The following is a 19,882-nucleotide window of genomic DNA, read 5'->3' on the forward strand; positions in this document are numbered from 1 at the left end:
ATAAAAATCATGCTTTTCAGTCGGATTTTGAGTATTTTGAGCGGAAACTTAATTTTGAAGAATTTCTGGTGAAAATCTCGGCTATAAAGGCTGAAAATGCCACAATTTCAACCTTGAAATGCCACTTAATTTAAATTTTAATCGTCAATACGAAAGAAACAACATTGAAACTTCGGAAACTATCGTTTTTGGAAAATTTTGAAACAGTAAAATTGGCAATTTTCTAATACACATATTATCTTGATACAGGTCTTACAACGGCGCTCTACCGAAACTCGAACACAATTTTTTTTGGTTTCGGTAGAGCGCGTTTGTAAGAAACGTGGCGTGCTAATAGAAACTACAAAAGTAACGGAATATTTTTTTCTCAAAACATGAAAAATATGTTAACCAGCTTTTGAGAATAAAACTGCTGAGATCAGAAAAAGGTAAAACATATGTGGTAAAATTTTGAAACAGAAAAGTTTTTCCGTTTTTAAAAAAGGAATAATGTCAATACCATGAATGAACCATAATAACTGAAAAATTCTTTCATACCTAACAAAAATGTTTGAAACAGTAAATTTCGAACCATTTTTCATCTTTACATTGCCATTTCTGAACACTTTCCAAGATTAAGATTATGCGGAAACAGTAAAACCAATTTCACAGTGATTAGTGTATTTGAAATCATTTTGAATTATCTAATTCCACTAGAACAGATATGTGATGAATATTGGAATCACTTATCGAATCATTCACGAACTATGAATATTTCTTGAAACAAAAAAAGTTTTAATTTGAATTGAAATTATTTAATGCACCCTTTTTTTGTTTGAGGATTAACTATGACAGCAAATATTCATTTTTTCAACTTGAAAAGTGTACAAATTGACATCAACCAATATAGAATTTTTTTTACCTTCAAAATCCATAAAATTACTCTGACATAGTAAAAAACTATTTACTGTTTCAGTAGAATTTAAATTTTATATAGTACCATATTTATACAATGTTAGGAACAAAATAGTATGTTCCACTGAGAAAAATATAAATAATTTCAATTCAAATTTTTACTGTTTCAAAAAACAAGTTTGCAAATTGATTCTCAAAATGTTATCTTTTCATGTTTTACTTTCATTTTAGTCTCACCAGAATTCAAACAGTAATTTTTGTTGTTTCAGTAATTCTAGAAAGGAGTAGTTACTGTGAAAAAAATAAAGTTTGGCCAAGGATTTTCAAAAAAAATTTTCGCGCCCAAAACACTTTAGTTCACAAATGCACTAAAGTGTTTTGGGCGCGAAAATTTTTTTTGAAAATCCTTGGCCAAACTTTATTTTTTTCACAGTAGCATACACATAACAAAACAAAAATTTCAGTATTCCAATTTCATTATTTCTGAAACAGCGAAAAAAATGTATTTTAATTTAACATTTTTCACTGTTTCAAAAAATGTTGACTAATTTGCAAATTAATTCCTAAAATGTTCTTTCCTTTAATATCACTATAACTAACCTGATATCGGAGGTCTTCTCTGATTACTAAACCCTTCTCTGGCTCTCTCAACCAGCATTCGCTCACACATTGACATCGGTCGACGGCATCCGGGAGTGGCCACCTGTATAAATGGTAATTGGGATAGTAATTAAATATTGTATAGTTTGTAGATGTGTCTTACAACCGCGCTCTACCGAAACCGAAGAAAATTGTGTGCGAAATTGAGAGACTCGGAGAAAATGAGAGGAGATTTCGGTGGAGCGCTGTTGTAACATTTTTGACAAGCCACTGATAAAAAAATTCGATTTTTCTCTCTTTTTTGCGCTCAAAAATCGCATTTTAAGAAAAAATTCATGTCCAAGGTGAAAATTAGTGGGGAAAGGTTCAAAAATTGCGTTTTTGCGGACGAAATCGGTCGAAAATAGCTCAAAAACCAATTATTAATTACTGTTTTGAAAAATCTAAAGAAAAACTCAAAAATTCACTTCTTACAGCACATTTAGCAAGGTTAATAATCAAAATTTGATATAGAGAAAAAACGCGCCTCCGACACGCCAGACAACTCCAAAAATTCAAAAATTCATGAAAATCGCCAAAAAAGACAAAGAAAATGGGGGTGTTTGTTCGCGTCTCGTGACTCCCCTTCCCCATTTTTTCGAAAATTGTTCCCTATTTTTCCCTGCCTGACCAAAAATCATGTATCTTACCAATCTCTTGTCCAATGACGTTGTCGCCGTTGGAGTTCCGTTGCCTCCGCTCACGGAGACACCACTATCCGCGCCGGAGGACCGGGTGAGAACACCGTCCTCGTTGATTTCGATGGCTGGAAATGGGGGAAAATTCGAGAATTTGCATTGTTCAAGCTTGCAATAACAGGGAAATCGGTAGAAACTTAAATTTTTCAAAAATCTTATTTTCTAAAAAACCGATATAAAAGATTATTATCTTACAAGGGAAGTTCATGACGAGGTGAATTGAATTTTTTCTAAAAATTGGACCCCTGGCACTTTCGACCCTGCTGATTCCAAAAATGCAAGAAAAATCAGCGAAATGCTCACGTGAACCGAGTTATGACCCGTCAAACTTCTACAGCACAAGTGTCGATGAAAGCGTGAAAAATTTAACCACGTGAACAAATTGAAAAGTTTGACGGGTCATAACTCGGTTCACCTGAGCATTTCGCTGCTTTTTCTTGCATTTTTGGAATCAGCAGGGTCGAAAGTGCCAGGGGTCCAATTTTTAGAAAAAGTTCAACTCACCTCGTCACCCAGTAACTCCAAAAGTTTATTTATTCTACAACGAAAATTTTCGAAACAGTTAAAAAAATTTCTTGTCCACTGGGCCGGCGCGTAACTCCCTTCAAATTGAGTTTTATGAGCTGAAAAATATACCAAAATGTAGATCTCGACGAGTTCTATTTCTCTGACGTGCTATAAATCGGATGGCTATTCGTAAATGTGCTACGGGCCGTGCCAAAAGAGTCCAAAATGTGGTTCAGAGCTTTTTGAGGTAGTTTGAACTGATTCAAATAAGTTTTAAGCAGATTTGAACCCTATAACCACCTTTCTAGCACATTTTCAGCCTGAGATAAGTGAGTTCAAACTTTTCAAAACATTTAGTGCTCTCTGATCGCGGACATTGCCATCAATTGGTAAAAAAACGAAAACGGGTTTTGATATTTTTGAGTGGTTTTAAGCGATTTCAGTCAATTTTTTGTTTGATTTTGCTAAAATACTATATTTTTAACAACCTATTTCATTTTTTCACTAGTTGCTAATGCTTCATGAGCTCTTTGAGATGAGATATTCCAATTTTTACAGTTTCTAAAACATTTTAATTGTTTTTAGTTTATATGCTATGGAATGGTGTTTTTACTAAGCATTCTAAAAACATTTTATTGAAACAATGAGTCAAAAACCAATTTTGTCAAAATTCAATAGCGAGTATACTGAAAATTTCAAATCCGAAAATAATTCAATTATTTTTTGAAACAGTAAACAATATGTGCTTTAAAATGAACTAACCAATTCATTCAACTCACTTTTCATGTTGTATAGTTTTTGAAACAGTAAAAAACATACTTGCATACTAGGCTGACATTAACATAGAAAATTGTTAATGTGCCGCGGACAGAGCTAAAAAGGTATTTTGGTCATTTTTGCTTTTTGTCACCTTATCCTTTCCTGGGGTGCTTTAACGGTAAGCCACGGCTATAGAACAGAGTTGTCTGGAATCCGGATTCTGGATTCCAAAATTCCGGAATTCCGGGTTTTTTCGGATTCCGATTCCGGATTTCAAAAATTTGATTCCAGTTCCGGATTCCGTATTCCGGAAAATGTAAAATCTCGTTCCGGATTCCGGAAACTGAAAAATGGCATTCCGTACAACTCTGCTATAGAACTCGCCGAGATCGACATTTTCGTATATTTTTCAGCTCATAATATTCAATTTGACGCGAGTTATTACCGGTTGTATCGTAAAAAATGTACTTTTTATAAACATTTTAAAATTTATCGAAATTCCTGGAACTCAATTGTCTAAACATTGTTAAAATTTTTTTTTCAAAAGTTTCCAGTAGATACGTTATCAATTCTTCAAATTGCCTTAAAATTATCTTAATTACAATTGTACAGGTCTTACAAATTCCGAGAAACAGTAATAAAACTTACTTAAGTTTTGAACTAAAAACAATTGTCTTAAATTTTTTCGAGCGTTTCCAGTAGATACGTTATCAATTTTTCTCATTATCTCAAAATTATCTGTACAAGTATCGAAAAATTCCCAGAAACAGTAATACAAAATTATACGGTTTCAGTGTATCCTCATCCTCTAAACATTAGCATTCAGAGGGTTCTTACTCGAATGATTTGAAAAATCGGATTAAACGCTCAAAATGCAAGTTTTCTAGTCAGAAACTGCTAAATGTTTTCTTTTTTGTTTCGCGGACGGATGGCTATTCTTCAATTACCAAATCGCCTAGTAGTAGGTCACAGACATAGAACTCGCCGAGATCTACATTTTGGTATATTTTTTAGTTTATAATAAGGAGTTTAATGCAAGTTACGCCCGATTGTATAGTAAAAATGTAACATACTTTTTAGAAAAACTTGACTGGTTTAACTATCTGAAAATATTCAGAAAATTATTGAAATTCTAGTTGAAACTAAGGACAAAAAGCTTGTCTCAAAATCTGCTGTTTCAAAAACTTTCATAAAGTCTTTAACTATCTCAAGCGTCAATCCTGGAATAGATGTGCAGTTAAAAAGTTTCTTTCTGTTTCAGGAAAATTCTAAAAGATCAGTCCATTAAAAAAAACTAATATCTCTATCTTGATACATTCGACAAAAGTTAATCGAACAGCGGAGAAAAACCTTAATTAAACGAAAAAAGACACTGTTACCAAAAATTTCTTCTAGAAATGCCTAACATCGTCTCAACGCTGTGAGAGGCAAAATTTAATTTGCTGAAGCAGTAATGTTTTCATAACAATTTTAATGCCTAAACTAGCAAGGAAAATTCATAATTTTCACTGTTTCAACTCCTGCCCTTCAAAATTTTGGTCCCTCCAAAACCTCAATGCGTTATCATCATCATCAGGCACTACACAAAAACCGACATACCGTTCCCAGTTGGTCCGTTATTTATAGGAGTTGACGAGGTCGACGGGAAGGTTGTGACGTTCCACCGACGCTCATTCTCATCCCACTCCGCACGATCCTTTATCCGATCACTCACGTCGGGAGGGATGAAGTTCTCCACGATTAGGAGTCTGAAGAAAGATATATTGAATTTTGAAGGAAAAATTACGAAGTTTTGAACCTTGAATTGTCTAAAAACTGATTTTTCCCTTTGAAATTTTTCGTTAAATGCAAGTTTCGAGCTCAAAAATTGATAAATATCTTTTTTTTACAGTTTGCCCTATTAATCTCGCTAAATATACAGTTTGAAGTGATTTTTAAGCTGAAAAACGGTTTTGAGCAGTTATCGACCGATTTCCTCCTCAAAAACGCAATTTTTGAACCTTAAATTGTCTAAAAATCAATTATCCCCACTAATTTTTTCCCTTGAAAATTATTTTTTGTTAAAAATGCGATTTTTGAGCTTAAAAACTGATAAATATCCAATTTTTCGTGTATTTCACACTCAGAAATCTATTTTTATTATAAACTGAGCGCAGTTCTTCCAACTGCGCCCCACCGAAATGCCCGTCTCTTTTTCTCTGAGTCTCTCAATTTCGCACACAATTTTCTTGAGTTTCGGTAGAGCGCAGTTGTGTAATCACAGTTTCAAAATTTTCAAAAATCCAGTGGATATATATTTTTTAATTACTGTTTCAAAATTCCTACAATTAAGCAACAGATATCGATTATCAGTCTGTCAACTACTCTATTAGAATATATGTTTCTGAAAAACTTATAAATTTTTAGTTTGAGCATTTCTATGTTCCATTGTTGATATTATATAACATTTAAAGAATACAATTTTCTGAAACAGTAAATTTATAAATTAGTTTTTTATTGTTTCAAAATCATAAAATTGTCTGAATTTCAACAATAAAAATATTATTTTTCTGTTTCAGTGCATTCTCATCTACTGAAAATCTTTGTTTTTGTGTTATGTAGAGTAGAGAAATTGTTTAATTCAAAGTCATACAAGCTTCTTCCAACCGCGCTCTACCGAAACTCAAGAAAATTGTGTGCGAAATTGAGAGACTCAGAGAAAAATAGTCGGGCATTTCGCTGGAGCACAGTTGGAAGAATTGTGCTGAGCTAATATAGATTTTTCTCACTTTTTGCTCTCGAAAATCGCATTTAGAAGGAAAAATTCATGTCCAAAGTGAAAATTAGTGGGGAAAATTGATTTTTAGACAATTTAAGGTTCAAAAATTGCGTTTTTGAGGAAGAAATCGGTCAAAAATTGCTCAAAAAACCGATTATTAATCAGCGTTTTGAAATATCTAGGGAAAAACTCAAAAATTCACTTCTTACAGTATATTTAGCAAGGTTAATAAGCAAAATTTGATATAGAGAGAAAACGCGCCTTCGGCACGCCAGACAACACCAAAATGCATGAAAATCGCCGAAAAAAGACAAAGAAAATTGTTTCAACAATTTTCAAGTGTCGAAGAAATTCAATTTAAGTGGATCTAACTCATATACGTTGTGAGTAAAATGTTAAACAGTAAAAAAGTTGTCTTACTGTTTCAAATATTTCTCAAAACTGAATCACAAAGTCATATGTGTTGATTTTCTCTAGTAGAAATTACAGTGTTTAAAAAATATACATTTATGAAATTGAGTAAATTTTCACTGTTTCACGAAAATACTGACAACTTTACCATGGAAAAAAAATTTGATGTGATGAATGAAAAAAAATCCATTTTACTTTTTCAAGTTTTCAGGTATTCGATTAAAAAACCACGCAAAATCAAATATTACGAAAAATACTGTTTCAAAAGTTTAAAACCTGGACTTTTCGCTATTTCAAACAGTTTTTTGTGAGCAATTTTTCGAAACTGTAACTTTTTCATTTCAAAACGTATTGATCAATAAAAACTAACTTTCAAAATTAAATTGCAAAGTTTTGAAACAGTAAAAAAAATTAAATATTCTTGAAGAAATTTGAAGGAAAAAGAGACCTTGTAAGAAAGGAAAATGCTGATGTAACACAATACGAACCGCATCGTATCATATTACATTGCGAAACGGAGAAATGCATAAATTACGACGCAAATTAGTCATTGTATAAAATGGATATTATTATCATTGAAACTATCCATTTTATTACTGTTTCGAGATGAAATCATTTTGAAACAGTGTAGTTTATAATAAATAATTAGTCTGTTATTTTACCATTATTTCAAGATATCGAGATTTTTTTTATATGAATCGACTCAGAATTTTGTTAGAAAAGAGAAAAATCTCTTGGAGCCATGTCCGAAAATTCGTCTGAAACGAGTTATGAGCCCTCAAAGTGTCAAAAAAGAGCATCTCGCCGTTAAAATTTGCCTTATATAATATATCAAAATTTTTCATGTTCACGGCGAGAGAATTTTACTTTGAAATATAAGGCAAATCTTCACGGCGAGAGGCCCTTTTTTGACACTTTGCGGCTTCATAACTCGTTTCAGACTAATTTTCAGACATGGCTCCAAGAGACTTTTCTCTTTTTTACAAAATTCTGAGTCGATTCATATAAAAAATCTCAATTTTTGGAAAACCGCAGTCCCCTTTTAAACAATGATAAGAAATCATTATTTTGAAACAATTTCACAGTTCTTACAACTGCGCTCCACCGAAATGCTTTTGAGAAATGTCTATTTTTCTCTGAGTCTCTCAATTTTGCACACAATTTTCTTTTCAGCAGAGCGCGGTTGTAAAAAGCGTACCGTGCTGATAAATTAAAAAAAGAAAAATAACTCACTTCAATTTCAACTCCTTGCTTATCTCTGAAATCGTCTCATCCAGATTCTGACGTTCCTCGGAGAAGGCGCCAGACATGTCACGTACCTCGTTTCGAGCCTGAAATAGTAATATTCGTATGATGTAAAAAAAACACGAACTAACATTTGGGAAACAATTCGAAAAACTTAGAATGGTTTTGTGAAACAGTGAAAAAAAGTAAACTGTTTCAAAACTTCATCATTTACATCATTTTCTAAAATTCAGGGATGCTCTCTTAAGTTTCGCTTCAAATTTTTCAGATTCTGAATTATGAATCTATTTTCATCTCTGAAACAGTAAAAAAATCTTTTCACAAAAATTACCTAACCGAACAAACATTCAATCTATTGAAGATCCATAAAACCGAATGAAACTATCTGAATTTTGAATTTCCACACCAAACCAATAAAAATTCCCAAAAACATTATACTGTTATTTATACTGTTTCAGTGCATTCTCCTCTTCTGAAAGTTACCGTTTCTGTGTTGCATTATTGAACGTAAAGGAAAATTAATACTGAAGTACTTAATTATTTACTTATTCGATGAGTAATTGGTTTTTTTTTAATTACTGTTTCACAGAGTTTCTACGCTATTGCTCAAACCATTGTTCATGATTCTCTTGCATCAACAATTTCTGAGACTTTTGTAAAATTTTATTTTAAAAATCCTGTTTCAGATGTTTTGTATTACAGTTTATATCAAAATTATGATTTTAATAGAGAGTTAATGTTGCATTTAATTACATATTTTGTAATTTCGCGATATGGTATCATATTAATTTGAAACATATTCTCAAATTCCGCCGAACTGTATCAAATATAAAAACAATGTGTGAAAACCGATATGCGTTATGGATTGGCGCGTAACTCCCTCCAAACTCAATGTTACGAGCTGAAAAATATACGAAAATGTAGATCTCGGCGAGTTCTATATTCGTGACCTGATACGGACCGGATGGCAATTGGTTAATAAGACGCGGGCAGGGAAAAAGGTGCCAAAAACACATAAATTGTCAAAAAAGTTACTCTTGCCCGGACCGTGGGACAATAACAACTAGTTATCCGCCTTGTGGTAGATTTGAAACATAGAACTCACCGAGATCTTTATTTTGGTCATTTTTTCAGTTTATAATGTTGAGTTCTAAGTGAGTTACGCATGTAAATGTGCGCTCTTCTTCACTGTTTGAAAAATTTGAGAAAATTCTGAACATTTTTTCTCAAAACATACTAGAAATTATTTCAAATTCATTATAATTTATTAGTATAACTGTTTTATAGGTAAAACAAATTAGATTATTCTGAAACGGTAAATTTCATTGTCTTCAATCTGATCAAATTTTAAATTTTAAAACCATAAACTAACTGGTGACACTTTAAAACCGGACGTTTTAAACCAAAATATTTACTGTTCTACTAAATTGTCATATTTCTATTTTGCCATTATAATAATTGATAGTGAATTTGCTTTCGTAAGTGAATCATAAAGCACTGTTGTAAAGATTCATTGGAAATGTATAGATTTTGAAACAGAAATGTCCAAAAACCCTTTTTAAGCCCGACTTGCAGCATATTAACAAAAAGTCATACGATCCGTATTACATCACATTATGATATATTTTTCATCTCATGATATTAAATTGAAATTATTAGAAACGGACTAGAAAAAATTTCACACAATGTTGAAACAGTACATTGAGCCTACTTGAATGAACTATTTTCATCACTATTTAATGGTTCAAAGTTGTTTTTAAAAAAGTTTGAGACGATCTTATATTTAAAAATTTTCCTTTAAATATAGATCAGTTATAGTTCGAGCATTTCTTGGTGTCTCAATTAAAATTTTTGAAACTGTGATTATTTCAGATTTAATTAGGCTCGTAGCGTTACATACAAAACATACCAAAATATAAATATCAGCTAGTCCTATGTCGGTGACGTATAACGTGCACGATCGTGATTTGTTAATGAGAAGCGGACCGAAACAAGTGTCAAAAGTGTCAAAAAACCAAAAAATCAATTCTAGCCCGGTCCTTGGCACACTGACAAATATCAATTTGGCCTGTATTAGGTCATAGTTATAGAACTTGCCGAGATCAACATTTTCGTGTATTTCTCATCTCATGACTATGTGTTAGAAGCGAGTTGGCTGCCAAGTATGCTTTCACCTATTTTCCTTTCTCCATCCTACTTTTGTTTAGTTTCGGTAGAGCGCGATTGCAAAAACTGTGTCGGACATATACAACTTTTTCTACTGTTTCGAAAACATTTTGAATTAATTCACAACTCTTAAAACGTGATATTGTTCGAAGAAATATTTTTTTTCAATCTGGGTTTTTGTAACTAATTTTTTATTTATCGAAGCGCCTTACAACCAAGAACATCAAATTTTGAACTAAAAACAATTGTCTTAAATTTTTTCAATTCAAGCGTTTCCGGTAGATACGTTATCATTTTTTCTCATTATCTCAAAATTATCTGTACAAGTATCGAAACATTTCCAGAAACAGTCAAAATATAAATTTACCAGGCGAAAAGTGTTAAATGTTTTCTTTTTTGTTTCGAGGACGGATGGTTATTCTTGAATAGCCATTTTTGGGTTGTAACTTTTTTCTGAAATGTGTGGGCTCAAAATAAATGTGCTAAACGTGTTCAGCTCGTCGAGACGGTTCAGAAAAGTATAATCATGACGGTGTTTGAAGCAAATCGGGTCCCACCACGAAAACGATAGTAACCCGGTTTTTTCGTGGTGGGACCCTAAGTTGTCAGAACCTAGGCTTAAGGGTACTTTTCTGAAAGCTCCCGACGCGCTGAATTCGAAATTGACAATCCCTTCCTACCTGTCTCAACTTGATCATCATCTTTTTCAACTTCTTCGTCTTCGCCTCGACCTCAGTCCTTAAATCCGAAAAAGTCTGTTTCAAATCCACAGTATCCTCTTCCTGCCGCTCCAGAGCCTCGACCATTTCCCGTTCCCTCCGTTTCTGCTCCGCCAACTCCTTTCTTTTGTTTTCAAGCTGTGCGTGTTGCTCTTTCGTCCTCGATTCCAGCCGTCCATCCTCCTCAGAGCCAACTATAAGTCTCGACTGAATATTCGCAATTCTCTCTGCGACTCTCGCCTGCTCCACTCTCTCCTTCTCCAGTAGATCATGCTTTTCCTGAATCTCTCTTATCAATCGATCCTTTTCCTGTTTAATCAAAGAATCATCTTTTTGAATAGCCTCAATATCATCCTCCAGCCGTGCTCTCTCCGCATCATAAAAGCTCTGTGTCCCCCCGCCTCTACTTTTGGTTTTCCGCTGCTTCAGTTGCTCACGGAGCAACTCGATTTCTTCCTGAAACTCCCGAATCAACGCGTCCTTCGGATCCTCGTTAATCTTCGGCTGATTCTTGATCTTCTTTGCTCGATACGCGTATCTTAGTGTGCCAAGTGTCTCCTCGAAATTGTAAGAGGCGGGACCGATACAAGCGATCATGACGGTTTTTGAATTCCCGCCAAGTGAATCTTGTAGAAGACGTGTCAATTTGGAGTCACGATATGGGATATGCGCGGATTTTGCGTCCACCAAAGCGGAGATTACATTACCAAGCGCCGAAAGTGACAAATTAATTTTAGTGGCCTCTTTGAATCGTTCTCCCGTCGCTCCTGTCTTAGATTGCCTCTCCGATCCAGCCAAATCCACTAGATTCAGACGGCCTACTGTCACATGGTTCTCCCCGTCGGCGCCAATTTTTGAGCATTCTACGGTGATGATGAATATGGCATGGGAACGGGAGGAGTGCTCGTTCATGTTTGTACGGCTGCAATGAAATTTTTTACGGTTTCAAAAAGCTGAATACATTGCTGAATAAATAAAAATAGGCTTCCTTTACCATTTTCGTATTGATTTCATAAAAATTTAACATTTTTCCTGATTTTTTTTTTTTGAATTTTTCACCTCCCAAAATTTCAGTAAATTCGACAGGTTTTAAACAGAACCAAGTTGTAAAGAATGAGCTGAAAAGCTAATTTATGAGTTTTTTATGTAGAATATTTCTTAGATTTTGTGAATTTTTACTGTTTCAAAATTATGGTTTAATATTCTGGATATTTGTGTATTGCAGTCGGTCCGCGATCTTTTGTCCGCGAAATTTTCACGGTTTCACAAATTCATTCGGGTTAAAATACCAGTTTCCAAACTTAATTCTTTCATTCTTTTTCCAAATTTCTTTTTTCATTCAATAATGCTAAAAGTTGCGTAAATTTCAAAATATTACTGTTTTAAAAATCTAAATTTCAATTTGTGAAGTTTCAAGACCATTAGTGATACTAATTAATAACGAAATTGAGAAGTCAAGTTGAATATTGCATTTTTCACTGTTTCAAAAAATTAATAATTAAGAAAAAATTAAATTCAAAACTGATGTGATTTTAATTGTTATAGATAATGAAATAGTATTTTTCTTGCTCAAAAAATATAAAATTTTCAAATATTCCAGGTTAGTGGAAAAATAATTTGACGGGCTGTTGTAATAACGTGCAGTGTGGCTTAAAAATTCCACCGGGTTTTTAAAATTTTTGACATTTTTCTAACTGGTCCCAATTATTTTCTTGATCAAGTATAAAAATTTTGGCGGTTTCAAATACCGAATTTATAATTTGCTTGCTCTGAAATGCAATTATTCTCTTAAAATCATTGCAAACAAGTTTTAGAATTTTTTTTTACTGTTTCAAACATAATTAATTTTAATTACAATTGCTCAAGTATTATTCCCGCTCTTTTATAAGAATTTTTTTAGGAATAACAACAGTTCTGGCACTACTATTCCAAAATACCGTAAAAAATTTGAGAAAATTTTGAAACAGTAAAACAATTTTTTAAATTGTTTTTTTTTTAATAGTTTCACTGTTACGGTTTGATTACGGTTTGATTACGGTTTGTGTCTGAAACAATAGTATTTTTAGTGTTTAAATAAATAAATATATCGCACCGAAAACCAAAACAATCTAGCTGAAACAGTTTTAAAATTTTGAAAAAAAAATTGTTTAAAATTAAATTGAATTATCTAGACATGATTTAATTATTTTATTTATCAATATGATAGAAATTCTTAAAAATTGCGTAACAAAAACTTGAAACAGTAAAAAATATTTACTGTTTCAAACATAATTAATTCTAAATACAATTGTTTAAGTATTAGTAGTCTTTTTTAATCACATTTTTGAGAATAATAGAATGTTACGGATCACTATTCCGATATACCGTTAAAACTTTGAAAAAATGTTGAAACAGTGAAAAAAAATTCCATTTTTTCTCAAAACTCACCCCACAGATCGATGTGTGTTTCCCCTTGCCATCACCTCCTGGATTTCAGACACCGATCCCGTCAAAATACTCTGAAACAATAAAAATTCGAATTCGGGTCCCCAGGTACAGTACCCCCTACCGTAAGATCTTTAACATACACACCACCATCCGGTCGTTCTTTGATTTCTAGCTTTTTCGAGTTTTCCGCTTCCAGTAGGTCTCGGAGCTCTTCCTGGAACAGTAAAAATTTTGAAAATGTTGATTTTTTGATCTACCTGATAAATCTCCAAATAGCTAGCCCTCACTAGATACTCCTGATTGTGCGACGCGGTAATATGATCGAAAATATGATCGATACACTTGTAGATCACACCGCGTTGCTCCGGATCATGCGTCTTTCCCTCCATTGTGTGCGTTTTTCCAGTTCCAGTCTGTCCGTAGGCGAAAATAGTGGCGTTATACCCGCTGAGCACCGAATCCACCAAATCTCGGAAGGTTTCCTCGTAGAGATCCGATTGGGTCGAGCTGAATGGTCAAAATTGAAATAGTAAATTTCTGTTGAGCTGGTCAATTGAATAACAGACTTGAAAATTGCTGAAAAAGTTTGCGAACGAAAATATAGATTCATAGTCATATTAGAAATTTCAAAAATGGATCCAAATTTAAAACATTTTGAAACAGTAAGTAAATTTTGAACTTTTAATGACTGTTTGAATGTGTTGACGTTTTTGAAACAGTTTCGAAACGACCCAGTTGCAGAACGTCGTGAAGAAAATTGATTTTGGAATAGTATAGCATTTGCAATGGTCAAATTCCAAAATTTCGAAAATTTCGAAAAATTTTGAAACAGTAAGTAAATTTTGAAAATGATTCAACTGTGTAAAATTTAAAACTTTAAATTTGATGACGTATTGAAGCAGTTCCAAAACGTACCAGTTTTAAAACGTAAAGAAAATTATTTTTGAAATATTTTTTGAAGATCTAATAGTCGAATTTTTTACTTTTTAAAATTTGGTAAAATTTTGAAAAATAAAACGTCGTGAAGCAAATATTCGAAACTTTCGAAACATTCTGAAACAGTAAGTAAATTCTGACTTTTTTATGACTTTTCAAGTGCGATGACGGTTAGAAACAGTTCCGAATTGTCCCAGTTGCAGAACGTCGTGAAAAACTGCTTTTAGCAGTTTTGAAAATGAAACGGTTATTTTTGAAATTATTATATTTTGAAAAGTTTTGAAACAGTAATTTTTGTGCTTTGTGAGGTTTGAAACAGTTGCAAAACGACATAAAAAATTGTTGTTGGTATATGAACCTCACCGTGAAACCCTAGTCAAGTGCCCCGATTATTCTTGTATTCATTTCTATATAGAATTCAGATCTAATGAAGTTGTGGACTGGAAATCATGTTTGACTAACAGTCAAATTTAAAATTTTTAAAGATTTTGAAAAATCTTGAAACAGTTCTAAAACGTCGTGAAAAAATTGCTTTTGGATAAATGTTTGGGTGTGTAATAGTCAAATTTAACATTTTTAAAGATTTTGAAAAATTTTGAAACTGTAAGTAAATTTTAACTTTTTCTGAGTTTTCCGACGTGATGACGTTTTTGAAACAGTTTCGAAACGACCCAGTTTCAATTGTCGTAAAAATTGCTTTTAATATACGTATTCTATGTATTTCGTAGATGGAATGGTCAAATTTTTAATTTCTAAAATTTCAAAAAATTTTGAAACAGTTAGCAAATCTTGAACGTTTTCGGACTTTTCAGATGAATTGACGTTTTGAAACAGTTGCGAAACCTCATAGTTGCAGAACGTCGTAAAAGAAATTGATTTCGGAATGAATTTATAGATTCCACTGTCAAATCTGAAATTGTGAAAATTTTCGAAAAATATTGAAACAGTTAATTTTTTCGTTGTGATTTTGACGATATTTTTGTGTTTTTGTGACGTTTTGTAACTCGTGAAGCACTCTTAAAACAGTAACATTTCGAAAACTTTGCCGACGCTATATCACAGCACTCACCAAACCGAAAATAGTTGTAATATTTTTGAAACTGTAATTTTCATCAAAATTTTGCATAAATTAACTTCTCAAGATTAAAGTTTCCAAGTTATTTTTTCGGTAATTTTGGCACTGCACTAGTTGTGAATAGCCTACAGTAAGCCATAAATTAATGACAGTATAGAATTTGAAAAGACAAGACTGTTATGACTAGCCGCTAAACTTAAGCGTTTCAGGTTTGCATAATTTGGAAACAGTAATTTTTTTCCGCTGAAAACCAAAAATCAAGTTTTTTAACTGAAACAGTAAAAACTGGTAATGGTTGTGAAACAGTAGGTTTCAAAAAACGAACAAACCAATTCTTGAAATTTTGAAACAGAAAAAAAATGAAAAAGCTAGAGAATTCTCGAGCTGTGAATTTTTGTCTTACATATATTACAGTGCCCAAATTCCTTATTTCCAGAACCAAAGTCGTTAGTAGCAAAACTGGGACGTTTCGAAACTTTTGACTACTTACAGTACCTAATCCCACTTTGGTTAAACTCACTTCTCATCATAGATTGCATCAAACGTGAAGTCCTTCGTCGGCTCATCCTGCTCTTTTGGATTCTTCAACTCGATTTGGCCACGTTGGGGACGCATATGAACGATTCTAAAGAAAAATTGTGGTTTATTGGATTATTAAGGGTATAGCAGTGTTGAAATCACTGTTTTTAATAAAATATCAACTTGAAACAGTGAAAAATGTAAAATTTGAAATGTTTAGCGTAAATTGTTTCCCATGCTCAGTTTTAAGCAATTAGTGAAACAGTAACTATAATTTTGTCTATTTCTTACTTCGAATGTCCATTGGCGATTTCCTGTGAGGATAGTGGACGACATCTGACAATTACCTGAAAACAATTGAATTTATATTATAATATCAATGTACTGTTTTCAGAAAACCTTTCAGAATTTTCTTATATTTTTGAAACAGTGAAAAAATGCATATTTGCCATTCGGGCCAGTGCGTATTTTGCTTAAAACTTCATATTATGAGCTGAAAAGTATACCAAAATGTAGATCTCAGCAAGTTGTATGTCTGTGACCAGATACGGACCGGATGGCAATTGGTTAATAAGACGCGGACCGGAAAAAAGGTGCCGAAAAACACAAAAATGGTCAAAAAAGTTACTCTTGCACGGATCGTGGCATATTAACAAATAGCTATCCGGTCCGTAGTAAGTCACGGATATAGAACTCGCTGAGATCTACATTTTGGTATATTTTTGCGTTTCAAACGGCTTACGCCCAATTATCATATTCACAATATCTCTATTGAATGGCTCATTGGTATGACTGTTATAGGTAAAAGAAATCAGATTATTCTGAAACAGTTTAGTCTCCAATCTCAAAAATTTGAATTTATCAACAGATAAGCTATCATAGCTGGGACACTTTAAAACTGGACTTTTTTGAAACCAAAAGATTTACTATTCTACTAAATTGTCAGATTTCTATCTTGCCATCATAATAAATGATAGTGAATTCGCCTTCGGAAGTGAATCATCAAGCACTGTTGTAAAGATTCATTGGAAATGTATAGATTTTGAAACAGTAAATGATTAAGAAATCACAACCATTAATTTAATTCTAAATATTTTTTTCCTACAGTAATGGATCAGAAAGACAAACATTTGAAACGGAACCAAAATACAGTGAAACAGTAATCTAATCTTTGAGAATGTGAGATATTTTGACACAGTTTGCTTGTATTTATTTTAAACTTTGGGATTTCTATACACTATTTCAAAAAAATAAGTCTTAAAAACGCAAAATCACTGTTTCAATTTTGAGGTGTATTGTTTCACGTAATTCAGAATTTAATGTTTCGTTTCCATTTTTAGATATTCTGAATTCCTAATTTACAAAAACTGAAACAGTTATCGCCTTCAAATAAATCACCTTGCTGTTATTGACTATCTGTTTTTAGTCTTTTTCTGGAAGGATTATTAAATTTCTTATTTAAATTTTGGAACTGTATCTTCGTTTAACGGTAATTGAACTGATGTAAAACTCACGTAAAACGTTTGAAACAGTGTTAAATGGATATTTTTGGTGTTAAAGGAAAAATAATTGAAGAAAAATTCTAATAGATCAAAAAATGGAAGTTTAAAAACTGTGATCAATAAGTGTGTGTTAATGACTAATATTGTTGAAAGCTGTGATGGTCCTGACTAGTTCTCATTTGTAGAATTTGAGTTAATATGATTACCATTATTATTGCAATGTGTTTTTTTAAAATTTCTTTGAAACAGTAAATTATGCCACGTCTCGAATATTTTCGATGTTTTTACATCGATTTCAAGGAAAACAGTGTGAAAAATCGGAGTTTTCATACTTGTCAACGTGCCGAAACGGGCCGACACGAGCCGGCTCGTAACTCGGGTCAAACTCAATATTATGAGCTGAAAAGTATACCAATATGTAGATTTCGACGAGTTATATCTCCATGACATACTACGGGCCGGATGGCTATTCGTTAATGTACCGCGGGCCGGGCTAGAATGGCTTTTTTGGCCATTTTCGCGTTTTTTGGCACTTTTTCCCGGCCGGCGGCACATTAACGAATAGCCATTCGGCCCATAGTAGGTCACGGGCATAGAACTCGTCGAGATCTACATTTTGGTATATTTTTCAGCTCGTAATATTGAGTTTGACGCGAGTTACGAGCCGGCCCGTTGACAAGTATGAAGTTTTTAAGAGAATTTTCGTTGAAAAAAGCAATTTTCCCTGATTTTAGACTGATTTTTTTTGGAAAAGACGACGATCAAAGTCAGATTAAGCACGGAAATACCGGATTTTCAGATTTGTTCAGGATTTTATCGATGTGTGGACTGGATTTGGCACTAACTGCACCATAATCAGACAAAATGGGCTCCCAACCATTGGAATGATAATTTGGGGGAATTTCACAAAGATAAAAACAGTAATTACATACAATTTCGGAAGAACCTATTGGTCATATTTTCGAAATAGCAACAATTTTGATGCGATGTTTCAAGCATTGATTATTTAAACACAAAACGAACATTTCCTGAGTTTGAAACAGTAAATTTTGTTTCTGGTCTTCAAAATTTCAAATTTCAAATTTCAAACTACAGTGAAAATAACTCAAAAAACGAGTTAATTAGGTTAATTAGGTAAACTGGGACGTGTTCAGTCCTACAGTCTCAGTTTCTATACATAATTTTTAAAATCCCAGATTCAAAATTGTATAATATTAGGTATTTCCAGTTGAATCTTTAACACTTATTTATCATAAAGAATGTGACTAATAATTTATTTTTCAACTCACTTGCTGACTGAAACCCGCCATTCAACGAAAAAAGGTATAAAAAGTATAATTTTTGAAAAGAAATCGGGGGAAAAAAGTTTACCACCTGCCCATTCTCTAAAAATGTGCTCCGGAAAAAAAGAAAGCAGGTGCATTTTTCTTTCGCTAAGTACTTTTTTCGTTGAGTGAAAAAAATGGCGTGTTTTTGGATCTAAAAATCACATTTTTCATGGGGTAACCTATAATTAGGGGTGGTATACCAAAAATCGAGATTTTTGATATGAATCGACTCAGAATTTTAAGGGAAAAAGAGAAGTCTCTTGGAGCCAGGTCCAAAAATTTGTCTGAAACGAGTTATGAGGTCTCAAAGTGTCAAAAAAGGGCCTCTCGCCGTGAAGATTTGCCTTACAGTACCGCTCAAAAGTATATTAAGTTTTGGTTTTTTCAGTTGAAAAGGTCCGACTTTAAGAGTGTGTCATGGTAATACGTATTGTCCCATCAAGTAGATTTTTTAATGGATCGTACAGATCAAAAATAGAGCTCTATTTTTGTAGTTGACAACTTTTTTGTACAAACACTCCCTAGAGAGTTATGGTCATTTTATGACGACAGCTCAAAAATCGCACTATTTTTCACTGAAAAGAGTCGATTTGAGGGTGAAATTACTTCGACGATATGTAACTTGCTAGGGAGTGTCAGCACGAAAAAGATGTCAACTACAAAAATGGAGCTCTATTCTTGGTCTATTCGATCCAGTAAAAATCTACTTGATGGGACCATAAGTATTACCATGACCCAATCTCAAAGTTTGGCCTTTTCAACTGAAAAAAGGCAAAACTTAATATACTTTTGAGCGGTACTGTATATTTGAAAGTAAACCTGGCTCCAAGAGACTTTCTTTCTTTTCTAGAAAATTTTGAGTCGATCCATATCAAAAAATCAAAATTTTTTGAAAGTTCAAGGTTCTAACATTTCAGTTTTATCATGTCAGACACTCACCTTAACTGTCTCCGATTTCAACGACCTCTTCATGCCCTCCACCATATCGTTTTTGTACTTTCCCTGCTATCGTTGTATTCCTATATAGTGTTAGGTATAATTATGGCACATTTGTAGACTGTGGAATGGCCAAAGGGGACAGAGATCTGAAATTTCGAATAGAAAGAGTAAGAGAGAATGAATAGACAACACTAAATCGGTATTTGTTTTTTACAAGAAATGAAATAGAAAAAATTTAAATATTTCAAGCAAAACATCAGGAAATAGAAAAATCACGATTTTCAAACAAGAAATTACACATTTTCCAAACCGAGAAGAATTGGTTTCGCATCCCATAGAAAAACAATTAAAATCTATCAA

General features: G+C 33.0%; 1 protein-coding gene across 1 annotated transcript in view; it reads right to left on the bottom strand.

Annotated features, from left to right (window-relative positions):
* GCK72_016014 (uncharacterized protein) overlaps nt 1-19,567 on the bottom strand; it is a gene marked incomplete at both ends in the record, with an annotated part of 30,397 nt that extends 10,830 nt beyond the window's left edge. The window contains 11 exons of the mRNA XM_053731261.1: nt 1,495-1,597; nt 2,184-2,299; nt 5,097-5,245; nt 7,900-7,997; nt 10,758-11,718; nt 13,224-13,294; nt 13,345-13,437; nt 13,481-13,730; nt 15,755-15,859; nt 16,045-16,100; nt 19,523-19,567. Coding sequence (XP_053586033.1) covers nt 1,495-1,597; nt 2,184-2,299; nt 5,097-5,245; nt 7,900-7,997; nt 10,758-11,718; nt 13,224-13,294; nt 13,345-13,437; nt 13,481-13,730; nt 15,755-15,859; nt 16,045-16,100; nt 19,523-19,567 — 2,047 coding nt within the window. The remainder of the gene's footprint in view (nt 1-1,494; nt 1,598-2,183; nt 2,300-5,096; nt 5,246-7,899; nt 7,998-10,757; nt 11,719-13,223; nt 13,295-13,344; nt 13,438-13,480; nt 13,731-15,754; nt 15,860-16,044; nt 16,101-19,522) is intronic.
* Nucleotides 19,568-19,882: the final 315 nt, after the last annotated feature.

This window comes from Caenorhabditis remanei, chromosome IV (genome assembly GCF_010183535.1).
Source record: "Caenorhabditis remanei strain PX506 chromosome IV, whole genome shotgun sequence".
In the NCBI taxonomy this organism is placed as follows: Eukaryota; Metazoa; Nematoda; class Chromadorea; order Rhabditida; family Rhabditidae; genus Caenorhabditis; species Caenorhabditis remanei.